Source organism: Festucalex cinctus, chromosome 12 (genome assembly GCF_051991245.1).
Source record: "Festucalex cinctus isolate MCC-2025b chromosome 12, RoL_Fcin_1.0, whole genome shotgun sequence".
Lineage (NCBI taxonomy): Eukaryota > Metazoa > Chordata > Actinopteri > Syngnathiformes > Syngnathidae > Festucalex > Festucalex cinctus.
The window spans coordinates 17,630,146-17,648,813 of record NC_135422.1 but is presented as its reverse complement, the minus strand read 5'-3'; the positions used below and the strand labels follow the sequence as shown (position 1 = coordinate 17,648,813).

The 18,668-nt window shown below is 38.5% G+C and overlaps 1 protein-coding gene across 20 annotated transcripts in view; it reads left to right on the top strand.

Moving 5' to 3' along the window:
• The window catches only part of syne1b (spectrin repeat containing, nuclear envelope 1b), a 167,890-nt gene that overhangs the window by 128,830 nt on the left and 20,392 nt on the right, over positions 1-18,668 (top strand). For all 20 annotated transcript variants that reach the window (XM_077539645.1, XM_077539660.1, XM_077539659.1 and 17 more), the window contains 22 exons: positions 1,361-1,537; positions 1,619-1,774; positions 1,854-2,009; positions 2,076-2,246; positions 2,325-2,458; positions 4,427-4,631; positions 4,732-4,914; positions 6,163-6,309; positions 6,383-6,537; positions 6,683-6,830; positions 6,905-6,999; positions 8,141-8,375; positions 9,777-9,971; positions 11,221-11,346; positions 11,412-11,567; positions 13,212-13,370; positions 14,413-14,579; positions 14,652-14,814; positions 16,060-16,247; positions 16,380-16,530; positions 18,105-18,287; positions 18,378-18,515. In XM_077539645.1, the coding sequence (XP_077395771.1) occupies positions 1,361-1,537; positions 1,619-1,774; positions 1,854-2,009; positions 2,076-2,246; positions 2,325-2,458; positions 4,427-4,631; positions 4,732-4,914; positions 6,163-6,309; positions 6,383-6,537; positions 6,683-6,830; positions 6,905-6,999; positions 8,141-8,375; positions 9,777-9,971; positions 11,221-11,346; positions 11,412-11,567; positions 13,212-13,370; positions 14,413-14,579; positions 14,652-14,814; positions 16,060-16,247; positions 16,380-16,530; positions 18,105-18,287; positions 18,378-18,515 (3,588 nt within the window). The remainder of the gene's footprint in view (positions 1-1,360; positions 1,538-1,618; positions 1,775-1,853; positions 2,010-2,075; positions 2,247-2,324; positions 2,459-4,426; positions 4,632-4,731; positions 4,915-6,162; positions 6,310-6,382; positions 6,538-6,682; positions 6,831-6,904; positions 7,000-8,140; positions 8,376-9,776; positions 9,972-11,220; positions 11,347-11,411; positions 11,568-13,211; positions 13,371-14,412; positions 14,580-14,651; positions 14,815-16,059; positions 16,248-16,379; positions 16,531-18,104; positions 18,288-18,377; positions 18,516-18,668) is intronic.

Sequence of the window (18,668 nt, the reverse complement as noted above, 5' to 3'; positions counted from 1 at the left end):
TTTTTTTTTTTCTTTTTTTTTTTTTAAATACTGAAATGTCCAAAAAGTGACCATAAAATGTCCAAAAAGGATGAGGGAAAGCAGAAAATTATCGTAACATGTCCACAAAATTGCCAAAAATGCTAGCAAAAACGGCAGAAAAAATTTCAAAAAGTAGCCATAAAATGTCCTGCCGCTCTGAAGCCACATGTGGCTCTTGGTCCCTTTCCTGTGGATCCTTAAGGATCTCTTGAAAAAATTGGTAGAATTGTTTTAGATCACTGCAATTGTCTGGCAACCAGTTCAGGGTGTACCCCGCCTACTGGCCGAAGCCTGATGGGATAGGCTCCAGCACCCCCACGACCCTTGTGAGGAAGCAAGCGGTTAAGAAAATGGATGGATGGATGTTTTAGATGAAATATTCTTTAAATGAATTCACAATTAAATAAAAAATGAAAAAGAAAAAGTTGTATGAAAAAGAGAGAAAAGACAAAGAAAAAGTAAAATAAATGAATAAAGAAATTAAAAAAATAAATTAAAATAAAAAAAGAGACAAAAGGTAGATGTAATTGAAATAATAATAATAATAATAATACCTAAATGTCCTAAAAGTGACCATAAAATGTCCAAAAAAAGATGAGGAAAAGCAGAAAATTACCATAACATGTCCACAAAATTGCCAAAAATGTCAGAAAATTCCAAGTAAAAAAAAGTCAGTAAAAAAATGTCAAAAAGTAGCCATAAAATGTCCAAAAAATGAAGACGAAAAGTAGAAAATTATTATGTCTATAAAATTGCCATAAATGTCAGAAGTTTGGCAGAAAGGCAAAAAGTCTAAAAATGTATGAAAATTTTCAAACAACAACAACAAAAACAGATGAGGAAAGGTAGAAGAAAATAAATCTTCTACGCATTAGATGCTGCTCGAATTAGCCATTGTTCCCTGCTGGTGGCTTCTGGGGACCGACTCACCAGTTCCAAATGACTGGGACTAGCCACAATCTACACACGGACATTCAAGATGAACTGAGCGAGCAGTGTCTGGGATAGTATGGGATGGATAACGATAAAAATGAATGACTATTCTAAATAATGTATATGATTGATGCGTTATAGTAATGGGTCGATGGGGGCGGGTCTCGAATAAGCTTCGGCTTCTACCCGTCTGCCTTTCTTTCGTATGTCAATGTTGCAAATTAACAGGACCACATTGCTTCGGTCATCAGTGTTCAAATGTTCTGTGGCTCCAGACAGATTTTTTGCTTATTTATTTGGCCTAAAATGGCTCTTTTGACAGGAAAGGTTGAGTTGCTAACCCCTGCCCTAAGATTACATGTCATTGACCTTTTTTTTTTTTTTTTTCCATATACATATATCTCAGGGCTTCAGGGTGGATTTAAGCTGCAAGCAGCTGACCGTGGACTTTGTCAACCAGTCGGTGCTGCATCTCAGCGGTCATGACGTGGAGAGCAAGCGCAGCGATAAAACAGACTTTGCCGAGCGCCTCGGCGTCATGAACAGGCGCTGGCAGATCTTGCAGGGCCGTATCAACGAGCGGGTGAGAGAGAGCAGAACATGGAAGTAATCTTCCAATGGGGGGGTCAAATAAAACAACAAAGGTGGCTGATTTCTTGTTCAGATCCAGTTCCTGGAGAGCCTGCTGCAGATGTGGCTGGAGTACGAAAGCAGCGTTCAGGCGTTGAAGTCCTGGATGGGAACTCAAGAAGAGCGGCTGAAGAGGAAGCACAGGATCGAGGACCTGATGTCGGTGCAGAATGCGCTCAAGGACTGCCAGGTAGCCTCTCCATCTTTCATCTGCCCTGGTCATCAAAACTCCCTTGAGACGGTGTTCAAACTCCAAATCAATCATTCAGGAAATGGAGGAGCTGGTGAGGGACAAAGAAAAAGAACTGGAGCGGGTTGAGGAGCAGGGCTGCGCTCTTGTTCAGAACAAAACGGACGAGGCCTGCGCTATCGTCATGGAGACGCTCCAGAGCGTCAACCACACCTGGGCCAACCTGGACCACCTCGTATGTTTTATTCCACTTTGGATCGTTTATCTCATCAATTATACTGAACAAGATAAATATGTCCAGATTGGTCAGCTTAAGATCAGCCTGACGTCTGTGTCGGATCAGTGGAGTCTTTACAAACGCGCATCCGAAGAGATTAACGGCTACTTAACGGAGGGACGATATTCCGTGTCACGCTTCCGCCTCCTCACGGGTTCCTTGGAGGCCGTTCAGCAGCAAGTGCAAAGTCTGCAGGTATGATGCGCTTTTTATTTTTTTCTTCACTTGAATGCTACGAGTGGGATCCATTCATCATCTGTGACGTCTGCACAGGGTTTGCAAGAGGATCTGGAGAAGCAGGAGAGCAGTCTGAGGAGATTTGGCGCCGTGACACACCAGCTGCTGAAAGAGTGCCACCCGTCGGTGTCAGATTCCCTCAATCACGCCCTCAAGGATGCCAACGCAAGGTGTCTTAATATGCAAGATTTAGTTGGAGATCACTGAAACTCAGAATTGCTTTACTAGAATGTAGAAAACAACCAAAGTGCACAATCGCCAGAACCATCTCGGACAGAGTGAAGAAGCGTGCGAGAGTGCTGACTAGAACCTTCATAGCAGGGATCACTAACCTTTTTGAAGCCGAGAGCGAAGCTACTTCTTGGCAACTGATTAGCGTGGAGGGCTACCAGTTTGATACATGGCTGGAAAGTTGACCACAAAATTTTAATTATTTTTGTATTATTATTAATGGCATTTATTTACTTATATTAATGATTTTTCATTAATCTTGGGTTTTTATTAGATTTTTTTTAGGTGCTTTTTTTTGGTGTATGTTTTTCAAATTATTCGTTTTTGTTTTGTTGTATGGAATTTTTTTTTTCTTGCTTCTCAGAATATATTGTTTTCAGTTTTTCTTGTTTTTTTTGTGTTTCTTAGTTTTTATGATTTTTTATTATTTTTATTATTAATTAATTAATTAACAATGGCATTTATTTATATGAAGACACTGATCACAATGATTTTTCACGAATCACTTATTAGTATTTATTTTAGGTGCTTTGTTTTTTTTGTGTATGTTTTTCAAATTAATATTTTTTTTGTTTTGTTGTATGGAATTTTTTTTTCTTGCTTCTCAGAATATATTGTTTTCAGTTTTTCTTAATTGTTTTTTTATTTGTTTGTTTGTTTTTCAGAATATTTTTTTCTATTTGTCCGAAGAATGTTTCTTAGTTTTATGATTATTTTTCTTTTTTGGGGGGATTATTTTGTTTTTGTGTTTTTCAGAATATATTTTTATGACACAAAAAAAACAAACAAAATTATTCCAAAAACAGAAAAAAAATTAGAAAAGCAGAAAAAAGTCATAAAATTGAAAAAAAGATATTGAAAAAGAAAAAAACAAGGGCCATAGGCCAAGAGAACAAGGCCCTAAACCCTAACAGACAGTTTGAGGTGTTTTTCTACAGCCCTAACTCGAACCCACTGTAGAGAAAACTATTTCTGAATCCTTGAGGAAGATCGCTTGGTTAGAATGCCGAAAAGAGCCTTCATTAGACACACTGAGCAAGGACCAGAGCTGTCACGATTTGTAGGTGGAGTCAGTGATGTGGACCCAAATTGAGGAGACAGATCAGAAAACGGAAATGAGCAACTTAGGGTGATTTATTAACAGTTGGGCAGGAAAACCAAAACTTTGAAAAGACAGAACTCGACTTGACGTGGCAGAACTGGACTTGACTTGACAGAACAGGACTTGATTTGACTTGACAGAACAGGACTTGACTTGACTTGACTTGTCAGAACAGGACTTGACCTGGCTTGACTTGACAGAACAGGACTTGACGTGACTTGACAGAACTGTAGCTTGACTTGACAGCACTAAGCTTAACACACGGCCTTGGACTTGGCCTGTCGTGCTGGAACTGGACTTGACGTGACTTGACAGAACTGTAGCTTCACTTGACAGCACTAAGCTTAACACACGAGACACCCAGCATGATCCACGTAACACCAGCACTAACGACACACTAACAATACACACCTGGGAAACACAATAGGCTGAGGGCACTGATTGGTCACACATACAGTACTGGGAAGGGAAGACACATGCAGGTGGACAAGGTAACGAGACAAGGAAGCCAAACCTGACAAAAGACAACATGAATACCCAAAATACAACAAAAATCCAACCCCACCAAACCAAAACATGACAAACCATCTTAAAGTTTGAGCACTGCTTTGCTGGACCACCGACAAGACCCAGAGGACAAAATCTAGAACCATCTATGAAAGTCTGAAGAAGCGTGCTTCGCTACAGAACTGACTCGAACCCTCTACAGGCCTAATTGACAAGATCCAGAACCATCTCTGAAAGTTAGACTGAGCAAAACCTACTCAACCTCAGATGAAGGTCACCCGCTCAATGTCCTCCTCAGGTGGTCCGGCCTCCTGGAGGAGATATCGGAGCGTCTGAGGAGCAGCAAAGCTCTCCACCAACTGTGGCAAGGCTACAAGGATCTTCACCAGCAGAGCTCTGCCAGCGTTCTGCTCCAGGAGGAGAAAGCCGAGCAGCTCCTCAAGACGGCGCACGGCGAGGACATCGCCGACGAGCACGTGTCCGCCTGGATTCAACACTGTGGCGTGAGTGCACTTTGACTTTGAAACTTTTATTTCCCCTCTGACAAGCTTGATCTCAATTGGGTTTTTTTTGTTTTTGTTTTGTTTTTTTTGGTTCTGGCAGGAGGTTCTCCGCTCCCACGTGCCGGTGCAGGCCTCTCTGCAGGTTCTCCGCGAGCTGGGAGATCAACTGAAGCAGCAGGTGGACACGTCGGCCGCCTCCGCCATTCAGTCGGACCACCTGGCGCTTTCTCAGCGGCTGGCGGCGGTCGAGCAAGCGCTCAACAGGCAACTTGTCACACTGCAGGTACACAATGTTTTACGTCAAGCAGTGCGTCGCCCGTCGTCGTCCCTATTCCAGTGTCATCCATGTACTTGGGTGCTTTAGCTTTGCGAGGTTTAGCATCATATCATGCACTGTTGTGACTATTCGGCATCATCAAAGTACTCCTATAATTTTTTTTAGCTCTGCGTTGCCTAGCGGCATTTCATGCACTGTTGGGACTGAGACTACAATGGTCTAAGTACCGTAGTAACTTAGTGAGTCGTAGTAGTAGTCGACTGATGTAGGGCATTATGACGGATATCTTTTTTTTAAAAATCTGGCGGCTGATAAAAGGTAAATCTAAAACCATTTTAATCTCAGGGAACTATTTATTCACATTTTCAGTTAACTTTATGAAGCGATGTGGCTGACCCTGGGAAACTTCTGCACCTTTTGTTTTTGTTTGACTTAAAACAAAGAAATGTGAAAGTTTAAAGGGATACTTGACTTATTGAGTCATTTTTAGCAGTAAAAAGTTCATATTTTATCTATAATTAATATGGTAACTTCATTATTCTTCATGTACAATTAATACCTTTTTAAAAAGTATTTTTTCTACTTGCTGTCAACTGATGATGACATCACCTGTGCTGAGGAAGTAGGTAATGACCAATCATGGCTCAGTGTACTGACCAAACCCAGAAATCCCCTTAGCTGACGAGAATCGCTTACTTACTAGAGGTGGGAACCTCTGGCTACCTCACGATACAATATGCGATACAAGGCTCACGATAACAATTATCTCTCAATATGACGATACCGCGAAGATAATAATAATAATAATGATAATGATAATGATACTGATGATGATGGTGATGATAATAATAAATACCAATAAAATAAATAAAAATTCATATAATAAAATAATATAATATAAATAAATAATAATATATATAAAATAATAAATAAATATGTAATAAATTAATTATATAATCATAATAATAATAATAATAAAAACTAAGCTCATATGTCTTCTTCACCTGAAGACTTGCGACCATTTCCCCGCCACTCTTATGAGGCACTCCCCCTAATGGCCCGCCAAATAATTGCTCAATAAGTCATGAACAATGAAGCCGTTATAGTGGCTGTATATTAACTACAAATATTGCGATATTTGCGATACGTATCGATAATCTATCGAGAGACAAAGTATCACGATTTATCGCGATATCGATATATCGACACTGCTATCACTTACACACATAATTGTCTCTTCACTCACCCTTCCAGACCGGCGTCCACGATTACGAAACCTTTAACCAGCAGCTGGACGCTTTAGTGGGCTGGGTCGTCGAAGCCGAGGAGGCTCTGCGGGTGCAAGATCCCAACGGCTCCACCGACCTGGCCCTTATCCAGGAGCGCATGCAGGAGCTGAAGGTGTGCAAAAAAAAAAAAGTTTTGGAACGGGTCCTGAGGACGTGCAGTTTAATAATCGGTGTCCTTTCCACAGCGGCTGATGATGAAGTTCAGCAGCATGGCGCCGGAATTGGAGCGTCTCAACGAGTTGGGTTATCGGCTCCCGCTCAACGATTCCGAGATCAAACGCATGCAGAACCTGAACAGGAGCTGGTCGGCGGCCTCAGCGCAGACCACCGAGAGATTTAGGTATGAAGCTTGTTCAGAGGTTGGGGGGAGTCCGGTCATGTGACTTTTAGGGCTTGCGACTTGCTTGATTGAAACTTGTCAACTTCTCTTAATGTCAAAGTCGTAAAATGAGGCTATAAAAGCTTTGGGATTTCCTTTGCTGCAGCAAACTGCAGTCCTTCCTGCTTCAGCAGCAGACCTTCTTGGAAAAGTGCGAGACGTGGATGGAGTTCCTGGTCCAAACGGAGCACAATCTGGCTGTGGAAATCTCCGGAAACTACCAGAGTTTGGTGGAACAGCAGAAGGCCCACGAGGTTCGGGGCCTTTTTCCGACTCCCTAAAGATTGTTGGGGATTTTTATATTCATCCACGGTTTGTTGTCTTGCAGTTATTCCAAGCTGAGATGTTCAGTCGCCAGCAGATCCTCCACTCCATCATCAGCGACGGACAACGAATGTTGGAACAGGGTCAAGTGGATGACAGGTAGACTTCGCAGGCTTTTATCCGCAGTACTGCAGTATTTGTCGCATTCATTTATCTTTTTTTTTGTTTGTTTGTTTTTTTCTTACATTAATCGCATTTTATATATTGTATGTTATATGCATTTAAGTTTGTATAATTAATTTTGTTGGATTATTTGTTAATACATTTTATTTGACTGATTTGTTAATAAATTATAATTAATGTGAAAATTCTTTTTAGCCCGGCCCAATTAATTTTGCACTTTTTCCCCTAAAATTGGTTACATGAAATGTTTTTTTTTGTCACATTAAATGTCACATTAAAAAATCGCATTATGTAAATATTTTATATATAGTATATTACATGCATTTAACTTTGTATAATTCGTGTTGTTGGATTATTTGTTAATAAATTTAATTTGATTTATTTGTTAATAAATCATAATTGTTAATCATAAAATTCTTTTTAACCTGGCCCAATTAATTTTGCACTTTTTCCCCTAAAATTGGTTATATCAAATGGTTTTTTTTTCATTTGTCACAATAAAAAAGGGTTCATTTATTCATTATAAATGATAAAATGAGGATTTTTTTTTTAAATAAAGTAATTAATTGCTTTATTAAATAGAAGTAAATTATTGAAATTATTCAAATGAATTTCTGTACTGTTATTGAAATAAAATCTTTTCAGGGTTTTACATGTTTGAACTTTTTTTTTCTACCTAATCTAGAAATAAAATGGCCAGTCTGTCCCTTATAAAACTTTACACACCCTTGCTCAAGCATAATAAATTTGAATTTAATTTGTTAAAAATAATAAACAAAAAGAAAATTATTGTTTTATTCTTGATATTAAAGTTTTATTTTATTTTTTACAAATGACCTGTCCCTTTTAAAACTCAATCATAGCATATAAATTTGCCCACCACTAATCTGATGCATACCGGTAATTAATATCAATGAAATTCATTATAATTCATATGAAAAAGGGAGTTCAATATTATTTTATGATCAAAAGAAAATGCCGTAAAGATTTTACACACATTGAAACATTTTTGTTTACCTCATCTCCAAAAACGCACAGCCCATCTGTCCTTTTCCCAAAAAATGAAACATTTGTCCACCGTGAATGTTTGTGAAACCGTTCGTGGCTGGTGCTGCAGGAAGGAGTTCAACCTGAAGCTGGCCCTGCTGAGCAACCAGTGGCAGGGCGTGGTGCGGCGCGCCCAGCAGAGGCGCGGCATCATCGACGGCCTGCTCCGCCAGTGGCAGCGCTATAGGGAGATGGTGGACAAACTGCGCAAGTGGCTGCTGGACGTCTCGCAGCCCGCTGAAGGTCTTCGGCCGGGGACCACCGTCCCCCTGCAGCAAGCTCGCTCCATGCTGGACGCCATCCAGGTTGCTAACTCGTGTTCATTTGATCCATCATTTTAAAATTTAGTCTCACTTTCAATCACGCTTGTTAGTTTTTAATCACAGTCAAACTCATCCCATTTTTGTTTAGTCCATTTTTAGTCGACTATAAATGTAGCATTTTAATTTTTATTTTAGTCCAAGAAAAAGTAAATTGTATTTGTCTAGTTTTAGTCAACAAAAACTGTCCACATTTTAGTCAAGTTTTAGTCAGGATATGTTGAACATTTCGGATCTAAAACTATTTCACATCAGTTTTTCTCTGATCTTTTTGATGAAAAACAAACTTCACAAACACACAATCACAGTATATCAACAAGTGGCTAGTATGGCTCAATGCTATTAGCCAGCATTAGTTAGCGGTCGGATTAACATTATTGATGGAACGTTATAGCCGTTGGATTAATGTTATAACTATAATTTACTTTTTTTTTAACCTTTCACTTGACAGTGTCAGTGACAGATTAGCAGAGACAAGATTTTACAAAATCATATTTTTCATCTCGTTTTTGTTCATGAACTAAAATGTCCATAGATTTTAGTCCAGATTTTATTACGTGAAGTACATTTTTGTCTCGTCTTCATTAGTTGATGAAAATGCATACAGATTTAGTCCCAGTTATTGTTTACTGATAAGGGTTTTAGTCTAGTCTAGTCTAGTCTAGTTTCAGTCCGGTTGAAAAATATGATGACAAAATTGTTTTTGTTTGGTTTTCATTGACATAATTAACACTATTGCTAATTGTTGGGCTAGGCGATCACAAAGAGCATGGATCAAAAAACATGTATGTGAGTTTTTCACGAATAACACAGCAGAAAAAACAATGTCATTGTCATTTGAATTTTCTCTTGGCAAAGGGAAACTGATGATTAAAATTGTTTTGTGAAAGAAAAATCTGATTGTCTGAAAGGCAAAAACGTGTAAATATGTTCTATTTTAAATGGTTTGTGTCCCAAAGACGTATTTATACGTGTTTTTTTTGTTTTTTGTTTTTTTTAATGTTAGAGCATACAGAAGACTTTGATGCAGCCTCTCAACTGCAAAGAATGGTTAAAGAAATGGCAGTCATTACAAAAAACGGCCAGCAATGGCAGCATAGTATAAGAGATCAGCCAGGGCCATGTTGCAACAAGCTCTTTTTTCCAGTTTTGTGAATAATGATGAAACTTAGCTGTATTCTAATGCTAATTACTGCAAAACGGAAACAAATAGAAATATACCTTTTTTCATGATGAAAGAAGTTTTTATAGCAATAGAACACAATACTCTGTGGGCCTTGCAAAATGAGTCAAAATCCAGTAAAACAGCCCGGGGAGTGAAGAGGATTGCTTCTGTGAAAAATGGCTGCCAGTGAATGAGTTAAGTGTGTGTTTTCTACCCCCTAGCTGAAGGAGAAGGTGCTGCAGCGACAGCAGGGTAGCTACATCCTGACGGTGGAGGCTGGCAGACAACTGCTGCTGTCGGCTGACAGCCGGGCCGAGGCGAGCCTGCAGGCCGAGCTGACCGACATCCAGCAGCGCTGGAAACAGGCCAGCGGATGCCTGGAAGAAATGAGGAAGCAGCTCGGCACCTTGTTGAAGGTTCATTGACGTTCCTTTTTTTTTTTTTTTTTTTTTTTTTTCCCTTTTGTTTTACGTTTGAAGCATGTAAAAGTCGGGGTGTCAAAATGAGTGCGTTCAATTTAACACCACTCCTTTTTTTGAGCATCCCTTACTTGTAAAACCTGTACTGGGGCAATTCCAGTCGTAACACAGCAGACACGTCCACGCCAAAATTTTGCATTAATAAATGTAATGATAATGCATATATTTGTGGAGACTGGGGGTTAAGTTGTATTTTACAATTTTGAAAATGTGCAAAATTTCACAATTTACCTACCTTTATGTTCAAGATTAGATAGCTCGTAATATGAAAAGGAAAATGCACTGAGCTGTCACTGTCTTACGAATGCAATTATGCCATCTAGTGGCAGAAAATTGACCACCACAAATCAATATCACACTCGTTTTTTTAATTTTAACTCAATTTTATGAATTATTATGAAATTGCTGTTTCACTGACTAAATGGTGCAGCCATATTTCTATTAGTTGAACTTTTTTCCACTTTTATGTTAGCAAGAGTAAAAAATTATTGTGCATTTAGAACAATATAAAATTTGCAATTAATCGGGACTTAACTCTTGAAGTCATACGATTCATTACGATTTAAAATTTTGACACCCCTAAAGTAAAGCGAGGACCAACATAACATACAGATGTGTTTCACTTTTGGGTCTAAAATTGTGGAATGGACTTGATGATGTGTTGAAGCTATGTACTTCTGTTAGTTTTTAAGAAACAATTAAAATGTAATATAATTCATTAAAATTAAGACTGCATACAATAAGCAATAATAAGCCTGGTGCTTCAGCCTATACTTTTTTCGGTTAATTGATTTGTTCATAAGGATGTTTGTGTGTTTTTTGTTGTTTTTTTTTGTATATGAAGCAAAAAATAAATAAATAAATTAAATATTAATTCATAAAAAAAAACATTACAGTGCATATTATCTGATTGAATGCTGATTAAATATACAAGAAGATTATATTCTATAGAATAAAATCATGAATCTGTCATGAACAATCTGAGAGTCAAAAGTCATTTTATGGACCAGATGGATTGTCAAGATATTACGAGAATTTTTACAAGAAAACATCACACATTATGTGGTCTAAGTTTAAATTTGATCTGGAAAAAAAAAAAGAAAAAACATTTTCAGTTTTTTGTTTTTTTTGTAAAAAAAATGGTATGACAAAAAGTCCAAAACAAGTTTCCTTTGTGTCATGACAGGACTGGGAGCGTTGTGACAAAGGCATCGGCGCGTCTCTAGAGAAGCTTCGGGCCTTCAAGCGACAACTCTCTCAACCTCTTCCCGATCACCACGACGACCTGCAGGCACAGCAGATGCGCTGCAAGGTGCACTAGATCCCAATAGCTGCTTTTCCGCGTTGGGACTGACTGACGTCACGCATTTTTCGTAGGACTTGGAGGGCGCCATCGAAGGCTGGACCGGAGATTTGGCCCACCTGGCCGTCCTGAGGGAGTCGCTGTCGTGCTACATCAGCCCCGAGGACCTGTGCGTGCTGCGGGAGCGCATCGATCTGCTGCATCGCATGTGGGAGGAAATCTGCCACCAGGTGACGCATGCGCCCGCAACACTTTTGCCGCTATCATAATAATAATGATAGATAGACCGATTATTGGCGCCAATATTTGTCAAAATGCGGCAGCGGCCTTTTTACGAATCTGAAGGCCGATAAAGCTGGTATCTCACTGAGCGCTGAACGCTTGTGAGCGTTTGCAAATTTAGGGTTTTCGTCAGGATAAGATGTTCACAGACAGTTTTTAAGGCAAAGATATTTCAAACGTAGACAATTTTTCACTGTCTGCGAACATCTTTTGAAAGCTTTTACGAACCCTGACAAAAACCTCAAATTAGCGACATTTGCATAAATTTGTTGCTCAGTGAGACGTAGGGAACTTTTCATTTATTGATTTATTTACATTTATATTTATTATATTTATTATTAAAAAAATAATTCCATGTACTTTTTTATTTTTTTAAGTTTAAAAAATAAAATAAAATTAAGAAATAATGTTGAAATTTTGGAAAACTTTATTTACTTTAGGGAACTATTTACTTGCTTTATATTTTGCCTCTTTCTGCAGGTGAATATCGCCTTGAAATATCAGTTATTCACCTCCTTGACTACTAATAATTGTATAGGCCTTAAAAAAAAAATCAATCTATCACTAAATCATAACCAAAGAATTGGAACAAAGTTGTGTGCAAATGCCGAAGCAAGAATTTTTAGAATATGGTGACGGTGTTGAAGATTCAAGAACCTCTGAGTACAAACTTATGTATAGAGCAAGTATGATTAACATCTAAATTATTTTAAAAAGACATGGTTTGCGGAGAATAATAATAATAACAATAATAATAATAATAGTAATAATAATAATGATGATAATAATAATTATATAGGGACCTCGCAGTAGTCACTGCTCGGGCCCTAACTAGAGCTACGAACAGCTATAAAGGGCCCTCGCATCCCAGGCCACTTTGGGATACTTGCACGTTGGTGTACTGGCATATTCTAAACCAAATTTGAAAATGCCTTAATAAACCTTAACATGGAATTTTTTTTTCCTGCCAGGTATGGTGAGTTGTGTAAAGCTCAATGAGTTTTGGTGAATGTTGAGATCTTCAAAAATCAACGTCCTTTTTTATTTTTAGGCAATGAGTTGCCCTGATTGGTATTTTTTGTAAAAGTATATAAACATCAGCGTTCGTTGGACTCATGCACAATATTGCTTTTATTGTCTATAGAGACCATCAAAAATAAATAAATAAAAAAAAGAAAAAGAAAATGTTTGGATAGGTCTGATGCCACTGAACATTTTGAGTGGTAGAAAGTAAAAGAATATTCATAAATGACTTAGTTATCACACTTAAAATGAGTATCCAAATTTTGTACAAAATACCGTGTGGGGTATTTTTTAATGTTTGCCTCAAGGACTAGGTGGTGCTGTATTTCTTACTGAATGTTGTCATAGAGATACCTTCAAGCCATGACTATAAACATACATCTCAAGTTTGAGATTTCCTTTTGCAAAGTTGATGAAACAGCTGCACTGAAACCTTGTGCACGACATCCTGTTTGTGCTACACTGCAGAGAAGACAGGAAACACAAAACCACTCCGTCCTACTTTCACCACTTGTACCTTCTGCACTGCACGTTATTTGACTTTGCCGATGTCGTTGGATTTTTGGTAGCTATCCCTGCGCGGACAGCAGGTGGCCGACAAGCTGAACGAGTGGAGCCTGTTCAGTGCCAAGTACAAGGAGCTGTGCGAGTGGCTCACCGGCATGGAGAGCAAGGTGTCGCAAAACGGGGACGTCAGCATCGAGGAGATGATCGAGCGGCTGCGGAAGGTAAAAAGCGTACGTTTTTTTTGTTTTTGTTTTTTGTTTTTGTTTCTTTTGTTTTTTTTTTTGTTTTTGGAGCGTCGGAATCTTCCATTTGAAGCCTTTGAATCATCTGGAGATGCAAAGTGGAGATTAATTTAGCCAGTTTGAAAGAAAGGGAATATTTGAAATTAGTTCCACTGTGATAGGGTGTTCCATAGGGTTCAATTTTGCTGTTTTCATTTTCTTTGTTGCTACTGGATTCCATTTTAATTGTGTTTGTTTTCATTTCTCTGATTCTTACTTTATTTCCAGCACTTTGTATTAGGGTTGTAACAATAACAGCAATATTGTGATATCGCGATATTAAAAATGCCACATTGTCGTAATGTCACGATATTAAAAAGCAGCACATCTGTTAAAAAAGCCAGGTTGATTTCTATTTGTGCAGTTCTAGCACCCTCTGGTGGCTAGTTTTTTTTGTTTTGTTTTTTAGTGCAATTGAATTTTCATTAATTTTCACAAGGCATGTTTTGGCCCTTCTATGTTTAAAATCCATGGGGTATATGCCACGAAAGAGGCGAGATGTGATTTTGCACATCAGTTTAGTTCCGAGTGGCACAAAGTCGGAAGCACAAGTATTTTGACGCATCCCACACGTCGCAAACCGAACCATGTACTAATTATATTGTAATATTGTGTGTTTTTGTTTTTTTTAGTATGAGCTATTTTTTTTTCAATATTTTGACCTTTTTTGTATCGCCAACCTCCCCACATTATCGTGATAATTATCGTATTGCGAAATTCATATCGTGATAATATTGTATTGTGATATTTGGATATCGTTACATCTCTACTTTGTATGCAGCAATGGTTGTTTTTAAAGTGCTCTATAAATAAAGTGGTGTCGAATAAGTTGGGTTGCATTCGGGCATTTTATTTCTGTTAGAGTCTATGCAATAATCAACTTTCGAGGGGGCTTATGGAGGGGGTATCTCAAACTCCTGTTGGCATTTGTCTCAAAATACAAAATTGTGGCTTTTAACGAACGACGTCGTGTCACCGTCAGGACTACCAGGAGGAGATCTCCGTGGCCGAGGAGAACAAGCTGCACCTCCGCCAGCTGGGAGAGCGCCTGGCCCAGGCCAGCCACCCGAGCAAGGCTGCCGAAATCCAGCACAAGCTCACCAAAGTCAACGACCGCTGGCAGCACCTCCTGGACCTCATCGGAGCCAGGTAAAGGAGACGGACAGTCGACCATTTCATCTCCGCGCAAATTCCAATTTCTAATCTGAATGGCATGGTCAGGGTGAAGAAGCTGAGGGAAACCCTGGTGGCCGTGCAGCAGCTGGACAAGAACATGAGCAGCCTGCGTACCTGGCTGGCCCACATCGAGACCGAACTGTCCCAGCCCATCGCCTACGACTCCTGCGACTTCCAAGACATTCAGCGGAAGCTCGACGTGCAGCAGGTGGCGCTCGGTTTGAGTGGGGGGGGAAGCCATTTTAAAACGTGTATGGAACTTAATGGGCTGCTCAATTATGAATTCTAGATCCATGTATTTCTTTTCTTTTTTTTTTCTTTTTTTTTAAAGATTATGAAGAAAATATTAATAAAGGGATACTTGACTCATTGAAATTTTTTCAGCAGTGAAAGGTGAATATTTTGTGCAGAATTAATTTGCTAACTTCATTATTTTTAATGTACAATTAATACCTTTTTAAAAGGTAATTTTTCTACTTGCTCTCGACTGATGATGACATCACCTCTGCTGAGGAAGTGGGTCACAACCAGTCACGGCTCACCTGTTTTCTGGGTTTGGTCAGTAAACAGAGCCATGAATGGAAGTCACCCACTTCCTCAGCACAGGTGATGTCATCATCAGTCAACAGCAAGTAGAAAATTTACTTTTTAAAGGTATTAATTGCACATGGAAAATAATGAAGTTACCACATTAATTATAGACAAAATATTAACTTTTTGCTGCTGAAAATTGCTCAATGAGTCAAGTATCCCTTTAATCACAATTATTTTGGTAATAATTGAAATCTTGATTAGGACGATTATAAAATTTTTGGTACAAAACAAGAACATTTTTAAACATAAAAAAATCTTAAGACAAGTACAATTCTTTGAAACAATATATTTATGTAAGTTCCTTGTGAACGAAACAAAATTTATAAAAATTAGTTATTTTAAAAATATAAAAAAGGTGCAAATGTATAAATTAAAACAACTCATAATTAGTATTAATAATCTTTTCTTTCTTTCTTTTTTGGCGATTATGCTGTTTTTGTAATTGTGGAGTGAATAATTATAATTGTACTAGAATTTCGATTAATTGCACAGCCCTAGTGGTAAGTTACAAAATGTCTTTTATAATGTGGCTTTTTGTGCTGAAGTTTTTAATAGTTTCATACTGTGCCCCCTTTTTAAAGGAACCTTGTTTCCCCCCTCCCCCTTTCCTCATGTTTTTTTCTTATTTAAGAATTTCAGGAGACTGAAAAGCTTTGTGTTGTTTTTCATGTTTCTTGGACAAGTTGTGACTCGGAATTGCCCTTTCAGGGATCAATAAACTATCCTGAATCCACCCCCAAAAATCTGTGAATCGGCGAATTTGCAAATGCAGAACCACAGGAGGTTCACATTATCTTCTATTTAGTGCAGACTGAACATGACACAATGTGCGTGTTTTTTTTGTTTGTTTTTCCTCAAGGAACTTCAGAGCGACATCGAGAAGCACAGCACGGGCGTGGCGTCGGTGCTGAACCTGTGCGAGGTTCTGCTGCACGACTGCGACGCCTGCGCCACCGACGCCGAGTGCGACTCTATCCAGCAGGCCACACGCAGCCTGGACCGCCGATGGAGGAGCATCTGCGCCTCCTCCATGGAAAGGAGACTCAAGTAACGGCCTCGTCTTTTTTGAGTTGCAAACCTCGCGTGTTGTTGCCATTGTCGTTTTTTACCGAGTTGTCTCGAGTCAGGTCATGTGACTGGAGTCTCTGATGTTTCACCAAACTGCACATTGGCATGCAGGATTGAGGAAACGTGGCGTTTGTGGCAGAAATTCCTGGAGGACTTTACGCGCTTTGAGGAGTGGCTGGCCGCTTCTGAGCAGACGGCCGCACTGCCCAACTCCTCTGGGGTTTTGTACACCGAAGCCAAGGAGGAACTCAAGAAATTTGAGGTACACAATTTATTATGTTGTCATTGTTATGGGATCAAAAGAAGCCCTAGTTTTAGAAGGATAAAAAAAAAAGAATGTTGTGATTTTATGAAAAATAATATTATGAATATAGAGTTGGAGTTTGACGAGTCCAAATCATAATTTTACAGCAGGAAAGACGTTAATTTATGAGGAAAAGTCATAAGTTTACAAGAAAAAAAAGGCAGTTTTATGAGAAAGTTTGAATTATATGAGGGGTAAAAGTTCAAGTTTCAAGAGAATAAAGTTACAATTTTAGGATAAAGTATTTTTTAAGGAAACTTCCTAGTTTCAGGAAAATTACAAGAATAAAGTAAATGTTTTCTGAGAAAAAAATATGGGGTGAAAAGTTAATAGTTTTACAAGGTGTTAAAAAATGAAAAACTTGATTTGTTTTTTTGTTTTTTTGTTTTTTTTTTTTTTACTAGGACAAAGTTGTCATTTTATAAGAAAAATGCATTTTTACGGGGGACAAAGGGGTAATTTTATAAGGGAAAAGGGCATGCTTTCAGGATAATTAAATTTGAAGTATGATGAGAATCAAGTCATAATATGAGGACAAACATTTTAAAAGGATAAAATCACAATTTCTGATAAAGAAACATATCTGAGGATAAAGTTAAAATATGAGATCACATTAAAAAAAAAAGAAGTAATGTGATAGTTTTTTTGTTTTGTTTTTTTTTTACACAAAAGTAAAGCTATAATTTTACAAGGTCAGTGTAGTTATTATATGAAGTAAAATTCATATTTAGACCAATGGAATTGAAATATTACAAATACCGGTATTAAACTTTATTTTTACAAGAAGAAAGATCGTTTTCTACAGATGAATTAGCAATTTTGTGATAAAAGTCCTCATTTGAAGGGATACTTCACTTATATAACATTATAGCATTAAAAAGTTAATATTTTCTCTAGTGATTTGATACTTTAATTATTTTTCACGTACAATTAATACTTTTGCCACTTTTGTCGACTGAAAATGACATCACATGTGCTCAGTGCTCAGGTAATGACCAATCACGGCTCACCTGTTTTCTAGGTTTGGTCATGTGACATTCACACAGCTGAGCTGTGATTGGTTGAGTACATGTGAGCGCTGAGCACATCGTGATTTCATTTTCCTTTTATTATTATTATTATTATTTTATTTATTTATTTATTTTTTTATTTTTTTATTCATTCACACAAACACGCACACAAACGTGGTCTCCCAGGCGGGGAAGCGAACCCACGCCAACTGGCACTGAAGGCTGTTCCACTGCTCCACTCAGAGCCCCAGTTGACTGCAAGTTGCAAAATGTGTTTTAAAGGTACTAATTGTACATGAAAAATAATAAAAATGTCAAATTTATTATCAACAAAGTATTAATGTTTGACTGCCAAAAATGGTTAAATAAGTCAAGTATCCCTATAAAAACGATGTGAAAATATTACAAGATGAAATCCTAATTTTTCACGAGAGAAAAATAAACCTCACTATATACACTCTGATCAAGTAGCACTTTTAGAAGCAGACGTTTTGAGCTTTGTCCATCCCATTTGTCCCGTAGGCCTTCCAGCGGCAGGTCCACGAAAGCTTGACGCAGCTGGAACTGCTGAACAAGCAGTACCGTCGACTGGCCAGAGAAAACCGCACCGACGCTTGCGGTGGCCTCAAGGAGATGGCCCGCAGCGCCAACCAGCGCTGGGACGACCTGCAGAAGAGGGTGGCGGCCATCCTCCGCCGCCTCAAGGTAATGTACAACTCGCAAGAAGAAAAAGTACGCATGTGTGCGTTTTTAGTTTGCATTTTGACAAGGACGTGTTTCTTCCTGATTGTGTAGCACTTCATCAGTCAGAGGGAGGAGTTTGAGACGGCGAGGGACGGCATCCTGGTGTGGCTGACCGAGATGGACCTGCAGCTCACCAACATCGAGCACTTCTCCGAGTGCGACATCCAGGCCAAGGTCAAACAGCTCCGGGTGAGGAAAAAAAAAAAAAACCTCGAGTGGCTGCGGAGGATTACCAAAAGGCTACTCAATCCTTACCACCATGTTCACTTTCATATTAGCATGTCGTAACAAATCAGATTTTTATTTTTTTTTGGTATCCAACGAAATACTGTACATACAAAT